This window comes from Halyomorpha halys, unplaced genomic scaffold, assembly GCF_000696795.3.
Source record: "Halyomorpha halys isolate HHAL.00 unplaced genomic scaffold, Hhal_1.1 Scaffold343.1, whole genome shotgun sequence".
Lineage (NCBI taxonomy): Eukaryota > Metazoa > Arthropoda > Insecta > Hemiptera > Pentatomidae > Halyomorpha > Halyomorpha halys.
Genome location: NW_027109758.1, coordinates 382,539 through 397,550, shown reverse-complemented (window position 1 = coordinate 397,550; position 15,012 = coordinate 382,539). Strand labels below are relative to the sequence as shown.

Below are 15,012 nucleotides of genomic sequence, written 5' to 3'. Positions count from 1 at the left end.
TTTGTTTGTATCGGAAGCTTCAGTCTAAAGTGTTTTCTTGGAAGCTGTCTAGTAGTTGGGAGTGTTTTGGTACTGATGTGTGATTAGAAAAGTAGTTTATCTATTCGTTGTTAACGTTACTGTCCCACTATGGATTCAATTGGGATGTCTTGTATTAAATATTTATTATTTCTTTTTAATTTACTTTTTGCGGTAGGTATAATATTTTAAATGAAACTAAGATCTCTTTGACAGTGTAGTTCTATTAGTTAACTCCTCCCCTTTTAATTAGATTTCAGGTATTGTGATTTTAACAATTGGAATAATGATTCAGCAAAAGTATTCTAATTATAAAATATTTATTGATGAGAAGTTATTTTCCTTGCCTGTTATATTCATCATAGTGGGTGTTCTCATTTTTATTGTTGCATTTTTTGGATGCTGTGGAGCTATTCAAGAAAGCAATTACATGTTAATAACGGTAAATATACATAAATTTCGTTTGGTTTTTATTAATTATTTTATGATGTAATGTTAAGAAGATTTGTTTTCTAGTTTGCTGCCCTACTTTGCCTCATTTTTTTTATGGAAGCTGCTGGTGGCATCGGTGGATATATAATGAAAGAAGACATTCATGAAAAGTTGTCTGCTAAAATGTATAATTCTTTGAGAAATAGCTATAAATATGATATTGATAACAATACTTGGAATGCTCTTCAGGTTGATGTAAGTTTTAGTTGTTGGTTCAAATGAATTAAAGTAAAGTTAGTTTAAACTCAGCTATTTTTTAAATTTGTATGTTTTTTAACTAATGTGTTCCTAAGATATAACATCATAGGCCATTCATTCTCTTTAACTTTACTAATCAAGTATTTTAAGGTATCAGTGTGCTATGTGTTGTGATTTAATCACATTATGAATTTTCCCTTTTTCATCATCAATATTTTCTTTAATGTCTTTATTTTAATAATGTGTGTTCCCTATTTATATCTTTGAGGATATAGGATTGAAGTTGTATTTATTTAGGATGATTAGAACAGAACACTCAATTGTGAGTGGATTCCATTTAAGAAATCATAATTGTGCTTTGTGATCTTGCTGTGCTTGAGTTCTCTTCAGTTAATTAAGAAATATTCTCATGGAAAGTAGATACATCATCAGCACTATTAGATGTTCCTATTGGAGGAGTAGTAACCTAGTAGATACATCATCAGCACTATTAGATGTTCCTATTGGAGGAGTAGTAACCTCAGATTCGTCTGTAGCTCAGGTGGTTAGACGCAGGTTTATCAATCTGAGATCTGCGGGCGGCGCCTGTTTAAATCCGGCCTGGGGCATTGAATTTTTTCATTGAGTGGAGGTCCCACAAAATGAAAGACTTGGCTCCCCACCATGGTAAAAATATTTAAAATCTCTCATGTCTTGAACAGTATATTTGCCATTATTACCTAACTTAATAAATTGCTCCTTCTGCATTAGTATTAAGATTTGCTCCCTTTTTACAAATTTATTCAATTGGATTGGGCTTAAATATAAACGCACATGTCCATTATTTTACTTGTAATGACCTATATATGAAATAGGTATTTTGATACTTTTTCATATAGTAAGGAAAAGTATCATAATTGTGGGAAATTTTGAGTTTTAAATTTTCAATGGAAATACATGTTTGAGGTCTCCTGAGTCCTCAAGATAACATAGTCTTACAAAATGATCTGTGTGCGTGTGCGCGCGCATATGAGCGAGCAGCCTTGCTCAATAACGAATTCACCAGTTTCTTTTTTTAATGCTACTTATTACCTTTAGTGTTAAAAAGTTTATGTCCCTAGTTGATTCTAATTTCAACTGAACTGGATTACCATTGATAAGGATTTCTACCCACCAAGAATTATATTTTCAAGGTTTGTTACAGTTTTTGTAGATTTGAAGACAATCACAATTTACTTATTTGGAGAGAGGAAACTATTTGGCTACTGAAAATTATCTAAAGAGGAAACTAAATGGCTACTGAAAATTATCTAAAGAGGAAACTATCTGCGTACTAGAAACTATCTAAAGAGGAAACTATATCTGGCTTTTATGTCCAAAAGCCAGATAGTTCCCTCCCTTTCTTATACAAAAATATTTCCTTTTTAACCCAATTTTATTGCTTGTAATAATTCAATACTTTGTTTAATTTGGAGTACTTCCAAGTCTTTAGATTGAATCACCTAGACTTGTTCTTTGGTAGTTTCTAAAGCCCTCACTAACTCAATAACTATTAATAAACTTTATTTGCTTATTGGAAATACTGATTCCAGGAAGGTAACACTATTTGACCCCGCATTAAGTTCTCCAACTGATCCCTAAATTCATAGTTAGCTCTGATAATGCAAAGGGATGATACATACTTACCAAAGAACATTCTTTTTATCCAAACCATAATCAACATATAGATCTATTACTTCTTGGAATTTATATCACCTTCTATAAATCCAAAAGTATTCTATGATATGAAAAATGGCAAGTTTTCACTTTTTTCTGTTATGAATCTGTTTCTGTTACCAAGAAATGGTCAACTTCTGTTCTAGTTTCTTAAACACCATGCTATATTTCCCATAAAATATAGTTCAGTAGGTGGTTTAAAATCCTTGTTTTACTCTGAAATTTGATGGAAATCTTTATTTTTCACACGATACTATGTTTATGTATATATATCCCCTAGGATCTATTTTTGAAATAATAGGTATTCAGGATGAATAAAACAGAACTCATTATCGTAACACCGTTTAATATAAACACTACTAACTTCTAACCATGTTGTCACATTCTAGTCTGACATAAGGTAGGTTATAATGCTAACAAAGAGATATCTGTGGTGGTCGTGAAAAACTAGGTAAATTGAATTGCCTAAAATTGAGTTAACTGGTTTGAACTGATTTCAGGACATCTCAAGTTGTGTTAAATTGATGAAGTCTAGTTGCTTTTCATTGAGTAAAAATTCTCAATGGAAAGGAATTAGACTTAAGGAATTTAATACAACTTAAGTTGTCCTGTGGGTGGTTAAAATCAAATGATGGATAGTAACAGTGTTTATTATTTGTCATGAGTGATGAAGATAATCTTCAAAATGATAGCTGAATCATTGTTTTCAATTAAGTTTTATAAAGCAAATACCATAATCATAAAACATCCTTTCAAAAAATTATATTACATTAATATAAGTATTCTATTTCAAATTCTTATGTATCTATTCTTCTTTTTTTCTTATCTTCTAATCCGTTCACTTTGGCTGTCTTTTCAAAGCTACCATTTAGGATGTCCTTTCCACAAAAAATTTAGTATTCCCAAAAACCATATCCATCATTGTCTAACTTTTTATTTATCAATATACATATCATGAAACTACAAATATTCTTAATAAAACTATTGAGAAATACAAAAATCTGTTGACAAGCATTCTTCACAACCATCCTCTACTTTTTCTATGAAGGTAAATGTTTAAACACCACTATTTCTAACGCATGCCTTGGCCTCAGTTCGTTGATAAGTTTGTTAAGGTCTATATAAACCTTGCGTCTCCTATTCCATTGTGACACAGCTCTAATATTGTCAGCCAGATATTTTATTTTCTCCCAACTGCAATGAATCCAGTATTTGTGAAACTTAAAATCGCACAAAAACTGTGACAATGTGTACCTTTACATTACTTGGATCATTTGACTGAGCAGAGTTTTCCTTATATAAGGAAAGCCTAACATTTAACCAGTCAATCCTACTTTTTAAAACTTTAAATCTTAGTCAAATAATGCTGAAAGAAGAAATGTGTAGAAGAATGTTCAGATTTGTCGATTGGATTAAGTTTTTTATTATTATTTCTGTCTTGCCCCACACATTAATGGGCCTCATGCTGTGAGGCTAAACCTAGGAAGGTTTAAGTTTCTTCTATAATGTCCTGGAAGTATGGATGTTGTGTAATACAAGAAATTTTTAGTAATTAAATAAATAATTAAGTTATATATTATAGAGTATATATATTATTATTGGAGTATATATTATAGATATTGATTGTAGTCAGTTTAAACTGTTGTTATTAATCATATATGTAACATTAATCTTACTTTAACCCAATGTTTCAAACCATTAGTGTTTTTTTTAAGTGAAACTTCTTTGGGCATGGTGGAGCAAAGACAAAAAGTGAAACATTTCCTCTACTCGATAAATAAAAGAGATATTTCATTTAATTAAGAGAGATTTCCCTCAATGAAATTCCATTGTCTAATAATAAAATCATCAAATGCTTGAACCTAACAAGTTTCACTCCCATCACACGAGAGTCTTACACATAATTCTTTTAAGATTTTTAATATCAGTTGTCTTATTTTAACTCGATTTTACTGGTTCATTATAGTTGTCTTGCTGTGGCGTTAGATCCTTTAAAGACTGGGCTGATATTTATGATGGGGCCCTTCCGCTGTCTTGCTGCCCACATTTTGCTATTGATGAAAGTTGTGTAGAACAACATGCTACCCAAAATGGATGCTTGCCTGCCTTAGAAAATGCTCTTGAACAAAATATCTTCAGCATCATTGCATTTGCTTTAACTGTTGCATTTGTTCAGGTAAATAGATCAGTGAAAACAACATGAAATTCTCACTATGTTTGATTAATTATCATTCTTTTTATATTGTTATTAACAAGTAATTATACCAATTGTATTTGATTTGACAGTAATAGGTCAACTTGATGGAGTTGTATCTTTTATTAATAATTTTAGTCTATATTTTACCATAGTTTGTTTTAATTAATATTTACATCAAGTAAGGGACCTAAGTTTATTTATCTTTGAAATAATTAAATATAAAGCAGAAAAACGACCGTAGCCATAATTTATATATAATATTATTTATCCTAAATCTATTTTTTGTGGAAAAAGTAGCTCATAATGTTGGTGTTGGTTATTTATTTTTAACAAGTGCACTCTTTAGGGTCTGTGTAAATTGGTCAGAACATTATGCTTGGCCATTGACTGTAGAGGGAACCAATGTAGTGCACTGAGGCAGTAAGAAATAGGTTAGATCTTTTGTTTTCAACAAGATCAATAAACAAGTTCCTTGCTTCCCAACAGTATTTCTGTTTATTTACTTATCTTTTTATACATGTATTCTTACGGTTTTTGGATTTAATAATCTATCTGCATTTGAAAATTTTCTACACTATATTTATCTAATTTTAACACCTTCAGTAACTAACTGATATAATTTTTTAAATAATTGATTAAAAATAGTTACTAATTAGATGACACGATTTAAATTTATCTGTACTCATAGTTGTCAATGGTTTAAAAATATTTTAATTTCTAATGGTGTAACTTTGTTGGTTAATGTTTTTTATTTGAAGTATGAATAAACCGAACAGAACCACATGTTTGTATTCTTTAAAAAAAATTATTAACTGTTTTTATAAAGAAAATTTGTTTATAATTGAACTCATGGTAATTTTTATTGTTAAGGAGTATTAAAGTTGATTTAAATTTGTCTCTCATTTTTTATTGTTTTAACAATATTCTGGAATCAAGGTTATTTGATATTAAAATCTCACTTGGGGAAAGGCTGCAACTGTGGGAATTTTGATTTCGATGGAACTTTCAGTGATACTAGGCCAAAAGGAGGAGCTGAAAAAAAAATTGTTAGAAATTTTTATTTTCATGTTCTTCCTTTGCTTTGATTGTAATTAAATGCTGTTATATACTAATTGCTTTTTTAAGTTTGTATAAGAAAGAAAGAATTGCTGATAGTATTAAATGAGTTTAAATGTAGAAAAATTACACAAAAACTTTAAGTAAAACAAGTTAGTGAAGCTAAGTAGGCAATTTGTATTCAACAACAATATTGAGTAAACATTATCATAATATACATAAATTATAAATTTTATACTTCTGATTCAAATTTTTTTATGATCCTCAGGTTTGTGCCATTGTTTGTAGTTTGCAAGGGCCTACGTTTTTTATAGATTAGGGGAGTCGCATTAAAGGTTATTGCAAGTTTTATGATTTAAAAAAAAAAAATCGAAAGCCCCATCAGAAAAATGTTAATTTTCAATTTTTATGAAAATTTGTATTTAAGGGTATTTTGTTAACTTTGTTTCTCCCTACAAAATATTATATCCCATTTACTAGGTCAATCAGTCCAAATTATTGCATGTTATATTCACATTGCAGCACAATACAAATAAATACATATTAATAGATTTGTTTTTTTGTGTAGAATAAGGAAATAATACTGCCAGTTGTATTGAAATGTGTAATATATAATGACACAAAAAAAAAATCTAGGAAAGTTGACTACAAATGTTTTTTTAGTAAAAATTAAGTTAGGTTCGTTAAGTTAGCATCCTTAAATATGAATTTTTATAGATACAAACAAATATTTACATTTTCCATTTTGCTATATTAGTCAGTCCAAATTGATGCTTTGGTTTTACTAAAAAAGTTTGTTGGACTACTTGCAGTGTTTTTTGTAGATATTTCATATGGTTAAATACAATTGTTAATAATTTCTTCTTATCGTAAACAAGAAAACAAATTGAATGTTATATAATTAATAGGTTCTATTAGATTATTACTTAATTGCATTGGTGGGACTCATACTTGCTGAGTGAGCAGTGCTTTCCTCAATAGAGGTTTTCTTGGCATGGCATCCACAAAGGCCCAGAGAGGTGGGAAAAATGTATGGCTTGCGGTGGACCATACTATAGCGATGGGCAAACAAAATATTTGTTTTCATTTTCATATAAATAACTTGTATTTCCTATTCAAAAATTTAAATTTCATATTTAAATCAGCTTCGTTGCTATTTTTTTCCAAATCTAAAAAAACTAGTGAAAATCACTAAATATGCTCTCTATAAAGTAACTGACTGTAAATATTACTTGATTATGTTATAAATAATGGGTATTCAAAGATCATATCAATAACCAATATCTTAATTCAGCAAATAAAATTTGATTCACAGAAAGAGTTATAACTTTACTGAGATCTGAACAATAAAGCTGCATTGATCTCAAACGCTAACATCATTCACAAACAATTTGAAACTCATTGCATATTTGAATCCCTACTGTGATAACAGAATCCTGTTTTCATTTGAATGCCTACAGTGATAACAGAATCCTGTTTTCATTTGAATTTACTTTCTGTTACATTAATAGTACTTATTAGTGGACTTCACCCAATATTGGATTTTTTTTTTCTAGATAAAGCAGTGCTTAAATGAAGTTAAAATAAATAAAAAAATTGGTAGTGTCTTTGGTTAACAATCTGTTACCAAGCAATTTTTTTAATCAACGTATTTATAATTTATTATAAAATGAATCTTTTTTTGTTTCAGCTAATTGGAGTCATTTTTGCTTGCTGTATGTCTCGCTCTATCCGCAAATATGAAACTGTCTAATCATTCTGTTTTAATAGCCTATATGTTACAAATGATTTTTTCGACATTTTATCACTTATATATTTAATTACCCTGTTTGCCAAATTTGTATAAAATTGAATAATCTATTTTAAGTACTTTCTTTCTCATGGGGTAGCTATAATAATTAGTTTGTACCTGAATTGAATCTCAAGAATCATTACCTTTTTTTTTTATTTTTAAGTATATTATACTGGCCCACCACTTTTCAATATCTTATTACACATTTTGTCAGACTATTCAGGCTAAAATTAGTATGTACTTATTAACATTTTTACTGGTGGATTTTATAACTATATATACATGTATACATAAATACAAACATATTATGTGTTTGTATCTAAGTATATTTATATATAAATATATATTTGTGGTTTTTGTGTACTTACATTTTATACTGAAGTTTATATAATATTAGTTATATCTTTAAACTTATTGTAGAGATGTAGTATTGTATTGTCACAATGGTTGTAGTGTTCATTTAATAATAGATCCATAATTGCCGTTATGTGTCTTTCAATTGCATTTTTGTACTTATTGTTTCATTTGGATAAAAAAACAAAAAAAAAATTAATAAATTTAATAAAAATCAGAAAAAAAAAATAAATTAAGACTTGTCCAAGACTGTTGTGTTGCCCTGTTTATACTTCATGGCTGACTGTTATATGCACATTTTTAATATGAATAATCAATGATTTAATTGTCTATTTTCAGTTTACCAAAAATAGTTCTACTAATAGTTATTATTTAATGTTTTGTGTAATTGTTGATTTGTTTTTTTATTGTTTGTTATATTTTTTAATTTACTAAGAATGGAAGTGCAAGAATCTAAATCTTTTCAGGTTAATCTAATTTTTTAAGATAGCCTATTTAGTTCTTGATTTGTTTAGCTCTTTGATTTTAGATCTGTTAGCTGATTTAGATTTTCTAGTTTCAGCTTATTTATTAATTAAAGTAGTTTGAGTCATTGAAGAATGACATATTATACATTGTACTCATATGTTTATGTATATAATGCTGCATTAGCATAATTTTATTTGAGGCATCCACTGACTTAAAGTTCAGTTCATCTTCATTTGAGCTAAGTCTTAATAGTATATGATCAAAAATAATATGGTCTGGATAGTGACAGTAATTAAAAACTAACGAAGGTTTTTTTTTACTGCGATGACTATGATATTCTTTATATAGCAATATATTACTCAGAAACAATATTAACGAGGTCACCATGGTATTTCACATTAATTTACTATACACTTGTTTCCTCTCAGCTCTGCTTAAATTGTAAAATTTTCCTCTATAATATAAAAGTTTTGGTTTTGATCAAAAGCATATAAGCTACGTTCAAAATTAGAACAGTTCCTTGTTAAATTTAATCTAATTAATTCATTTTGGATGCTATATTAATCCAATTTATTTTATTTTATTCTATTTCTTTTTTATATTTTTCACTTTTGCCTCTTGTAGATTTCATTGTAGAAATAAAATAAGTGATCTCTTAAAATCTGATTGTGGAAATAATGTTAAGCTGAATTAAGACATTTGGCTGTGTTTTGTATTTTTAAATTATTTTTTTTTTAATTCATATTTTATATTTTTTAATACTCTTTATTTATGTATATATAGTATTTTAAGTAATACTGACCCAATTTTAAGTATTTTTGTTGTATATTTGTATTAATGTTGACAAAATACATCCTCTCAATGTGATAATTAGTTTATTAATATTTTAAAAACTTAATACTCCTTATTTTAACATATTTATATCAGGTAGTTAGATTATATTTACATTGGTCAACTTATGAGGTATTTGATTTATTTCAAGTAACCTAATTATACTTTAAGCTATGACATTACTGAAAATTATCATCTGATTTTGAACTTTAAACTTATAATTATATATTTTCTGGTTCTTCGAATGAATCTTTTTAAGTTCTAAAGTATTATAAATAACTCTTCCTTCTAAAAGAAAACATTTGAACCAAACATCTTTATTTTAATATAGTGTCACCATGGAAAATAACCTATATGTAATTTTGGTGTCCGATATTTTTTCTCTTTTTTGTTCATCGGTGGCACTACTAGAACCTAATAAAATCGTTTCAAACTACTAGATTCAGTAATGCACTGCCTATAGCACATCACAGAAATAATCTATACTTGAAAATTTGTTTTATATATTGAAAGATATTGTTTTCAGCTCATTGGATGTCTTTCTGTGATAGCGATATTATGATTTATTGGCCATTTCATCAAAAAGATCCATTATAACTTCATTTTTTAAGAAATTATAAAAAAAATCATGAACATTATTGCACTCCTCATAAAAGCTTTAAGTTCTTTTCAAAGGCATTTTGAATGGCCAATTTGGGTTTCTTCTGGAATTCATTTCCTGCCTCTCGGAAATAATGGAACAGTCAATAAAACATTACTTACAAATCAGCATTGTTATGATGAAAAATATATCAATAGGTCATATTAGGGTAACCTCCTGTTTTTACTAAAGTAAAAAAACGAAATTTGAATAACACCCTAGTAATAAACCTGAATGTAGATATCCATATCTATCAAACCCATCAACAGGTTCTCAGATGGCTCAAATTTATCATCCACGAGAATCATAAGAACTTAGTTCAAAATGTTCTTTGACTTCGAAGCTACTCTTCTAATTTCAGGAGCCATTCTTCCATAAACTGATTTTGTTATGATTTCTTGTCTACATATAGAAACAGATGCCAACTTTTTTTTTTTTTTTTTTCCATAATTCCACCTTTGTATTTTTTCTTTCAGCTCTAGGCCATATACCTTGTTGTGAGCAGGACCCGAGACCAAATAGTATTATTTTTGAGCCCTTGTAAGAATAAAATCATATGTCATAATAAAATAATACAATTAACGGAACAAATGATAAGAATGAAACTTGACTTTAAAAATGCTGCTTTCTCTTAAATTAATAATTGGTACATGGAGTTATTCTTATTTGCCTACTGAAGATTGAAATTTAATAATATATATGGTATATTCTTGACTTTTAAAGTTCTACAAATGAATGAGAAGCTTCAAAACTGATCATTTTCTATTGGTGTACCTCATTTAGCAAATGCTGGTTTTGTATCATCTTATTTCAAACTATTATGATTAAATGCATAGTATCCAGGAGAAGAGACTGCCCTGCACTCCTTGGTAGGGCTCATCGAAAAGGCCTAGGACTTTTTTTCGATGTAGAAGGGACATTTGATAAAACAAGGCCAGAGGCCTTATCAAGACATTTCTGCCCCGAATGCGATAGTCAGATTTCTTCTTAATAATAGAATAATTGTTGTTTCGGAAGACGGTACTAGGCTACAGGCGCAGGCAATGACTGGATGCCCTCAGGTGAGTTGCATCTCACTGTTGTTATGGTGCCTAGTTGTGGATAGCCTATTCAGAAAACTTGAGGATGCTGGGATATTCGGCCAAGCATTTGCCGATGATGGAGTGATCCTCATAATAGGAAAGTTCATGCAGTAAACCCATCAAAGACAGAGTTGATTCTATTTACCAGAAAGTAGAAATAGGGTACATTTCAAACCCCAACTTTCTTTAGCAATAAACTCCAACTAAGCCAAAATGTCAAATTCCTCGGAATTAGTTTGGATGTAAAACTTAACAGGGGATCTCATTTCACAGAAATTAAAAGAAAAACTAGTGCAGCCTTTTGGCAAGTAAAATGTGCTGTTAGCATCACATGGGGTTTCAGGCCAAAGGTTATACATTGGATTTATACAGCAATAATAAGACTGAGAAGCTACTATGGAAGTATTGTGTGGTGGACAGCCCTGGAAAGGGCTTCCCATGTGCGAATGGTCAGTAAGATCCAAAGGATGGCCTTTATTGGCATAACTGGGGCATTTTGCATAACACCTACTAAGGCATTAAAAGTCCTGCTTTCTTTAGTACCATTCCTCTTATTAATGAAAGGAGAAGTGGTACTAGCCTATCTAAGAATGAAAGAATATAGATAGTGGAAAGGGATGGGAGAATTTACTGGTCATGCGACAATAGCTTAAGTAGTGGAAAACTAGTTACCAATACTACAATACCGCTCACCACAACAACCACTCTGGACACCAAAATTAATTACCTATACCCAAGGATAGAGGATTGGGTACAGGGTTCTGAAGAAACCCTAAGAGATTATCTGCCCTGTTTCACTGATGGATCAAGAAAGGACTCAACTCGACTAAAGTGTGCTGGGGTCTATATAGAAGACTTAGGCATAGAACTAAGCTTCCCACTGGGCAAATACTCAAGAGAATTTCAGGCAGAAGTGTTTGTCATCTTGTTGGCAGCTATATGCCCTGAAGTCACCAGCTGTGAAAGGACAGGCATCCACCGTCTTTTCAGATAGTCTGTCTGCCTTTCAAGCCCTTGAGTCATCTATAAATTGGTGAGAGAGTGTAAACAAGCCTTAGAGTCATTAACAAGCTAAAAAAGCTTAAGTTAGTGTGGGTCCCAAGACATAAGGGAATCATAGGCAACGAGAAAGCTGACCAGCTTGGAAGAAACAGGGCTGAGCATTTATCATCAATATATTAGTACTATTTTAAATTAGTATTAGGACATTCATTAATAACCTCTTTTAAATCGTGATTTAGTTGTAAAAACGAAGAAATATTTTTGAAAATAAAAAAAAAATTATACAAATCTACTACAATAAAATGAAAATTCCATTATATTCCTGTATATAGCCTCATAAAAGAAATAATGGTTTTACCACTGAGTATTGATAATTGTTTGTTTCTTTTACTTAACCAGCAAGAATTTATAGCTGCTGAAAAAAAAAAAAAAAAATGGCTTCACCTGCTGTTAATCAAATCAAAATATATATTCAGATTTTTACAGATACTGTTGTAAAGTATAACTATTTACAAATAGGTTGAAAAACATAAAAATTTAAACCGATCTGATTAATTTAAATCAAAGATAAGTTAGCCTTAACAAAATTACTGTTAATTCATATTATTAAATAAATATATTTATTTGTAAATGATCATCTTGTTTGTCAAATTTTTGCATTCACCTAAATGATTTTATTTAAACTCAAAGAATAAATTTGTGGAGACTGATTAATATGTTTTGTTTGTGATTACTATAGACTTTGATTTTTTAAAAAACTGACTATTTGGTAGCTAAAAGGATTTTTTCTTAATAAACTTTATTCTGAGATCCTTAATGCTATTAATTAAATATTCTACAAATACTCTAATTATATTTTTAAAAAGGGGGCTAATAACTACATTTTAAGTAATCTCTATTAAGTATATTTTAAATTACTACTGTTGAAATTACTAATTCATGTTTATTATTTATTTTTTCATTTTATTATGATTAATTGTCATCATCCTTATGAAATGAGGTCTTAAAATTAATAATTGGACATTGATCCAATATTAAATGCTCTTTTTAAGTTCATTTTGCATTTATTAAGGGTGTTCATAGCTTTCTTGTCCTAGAATCTTCTTATTTAGTCATCAAAATGGAAATAAATAATCTAAATCTTATAAGTAAATTTGGTGTTCGAGTTTTGCTTCATAATGGTTGTAATCAAGAGATAACATAAGAAAACAAAATTTATTTTATTTTTGTATATTTTTTTTGTTAAATTGGTTTCTGAAAGTTGAAGCCATTATCTGAGAATCATTCTTACATAACATGCAAAACAGAGAAAACAACTGTTTTTCCTTGGTTAAAAGATGTTTTTACAGGTAAGACTGAATTTGATTACCATAATTAACCTCAAAAATTGTTTGATTAATATAATTAATTAGATATATGAACTATGTTTTTTTTTTCCTTAGCAATATTGATAGTCAAAACCTATACCTTTCCCACCATCTTCAAGCTTCTTTTATTTTGGTCATAAAGATACTCCACACAACTAATGAGATCCTACCATATAACTCTTTCTCTTACCAATTATTAATAACATAATTCCATCTAAAACTACCATCATAAACAAAATGGGAAAAAATTCCTAAAGCCTTTAAAGAAATTGGACGAATTACATGTTCTTTTCTGACTATTATGCATCATGATACTTATGAAACCTGACTACTGTTGTAGAAAATAAGTTTTATTATTTGATTTGTGGTTAAAATTGTCTGTTTGTAACCTAAAAAATTTGTAAATATGATTATGAATAAAGTACCACTGTTAATGACACAACACAACTTCACATCATGGGATAACTATGTTGCTTCCCTTGTTCTGAGTTCTGTTTTGCTGCAGTATCTGTTCATAAAAACTTGTTTTATACAGAAATTCATTTATCTACTGACACTGAGCTATTTCTGGATTTACTTAAATTCAAAGTAATTAATTTTGATAATTCATATGAAACATTATTTTATTGTAAAAAACATAAGAATAGGTCTGTTGCCAAAACCTAATTGTTATTATCATTTTGCTGAGGGCATTCTAGGTTCTAGACTTGCAAGATTCACATAAGAATTATATGTGTAATATAAGAAATCTTATGTGTACATAAGAACACTTTGTTTTACCTTAAATTCGGAACACGATTTAAAATAAAAACACTTATTCACATTTTATTTAAAATCAATATAAGTCTTATATAAGTATTGTCACAAAATATAAGTCTTTTTATAAAAAGTATCATAAACAATAGCCATGATCTACATTTCAATATGATGTGTCACCTGTATTCCAAGAAATTAAAAAATTTCCATATTTAATATTTTATCTGAAAAATAAAATTTTGTTAACAGGAAGTATTAGGAAAAATAGTGGTGAAGATTGTACTCTGTTATCTTCAAAAGAAATGAAGTGGCAATAACGGTAAAGTAAAGAGTATAGCCCTTATCGACGTACATTGTAGGTACACCTTCCATAAAAAACATTCATTTGTAAATACTTTAAACATTTAAAAATAATCCTTTATAAGTATTTTATAACTATGTAGTTCATCTTCAATAAAACTTTTCTTTTTCGTTGCTACATAGCAATGATTAATGCCACATACATGACATCCATGATAAATACAATACAAAAATATAATCTGTAAAATTAATATTTTTTTGAAATTTTGACTCAGCAGAGGATCTATGAACATCTGGAAGACCGTGGTTCCTAGAATTGGACCAAACCACTGCACATAAAACACGACATAAATTTCTTCCACTGCTGTCTTCTCACTTAGTCAGTACTTTTTTTCTTATAGTACCAGAATACCACAAATTATAATTTTTTTCTCCAACATTTTAGAAGAAATTTATAAAACGGAATAGCTTACATAATTATACATAGGATTATTCAAAGTGAACAAAGATATATTCATAGTTAATATCAGAGCCAAATAAGGATTATAATAGAGACTTTAATGGCAGTAATGAATTAATGAAACATACCAGGGCATTCAAAAAGTCCTGTCGTTTTTCGTTTGTTCGTTGTTTATTTTGATTCTAGAGTGTTTGCTAATTAATTCCGTTCAATACAACTTTTATCCATGTAAACACAAATGTTTATACTTTATGAATAGGAGGCTAAGGAGGATTAATTTAATGCAGTCACCATCCAACTGTCT

At 29.0% G+C, this 15,012-nt stretch overlaps 1 protein-coding gene across 1 annotated transcript; it reads left to right on the top strand.

Moving 5' to 3' along the window:
* The first annotated feature begins 15 nt into the window (after window positions 1–15).
* Tsp39D (Tetraspanin 39D) lies at window positions 16–9,140 on the top strand. Its single transcript, XM_014421833.3, has 5 exons — window positions 16–192; window positions 272–460; window positions 535–705; window positions 4,370–4,579; window positions 7,347–9,140. Exons 1-5 carry the CDS (start codon window positions 130–132, stop codon window positions 7,407–7,409), a joined length of 696 nt encoding a protein of 231 aa, XP_014277319.1. The 5' UTR covers window positions 16–129; the 3' UTR covers window positions 7,410–9,140.
* The last annotated feature ends 5,872 nt before the right edge of the window (window positions 9,141–15,012 follow it).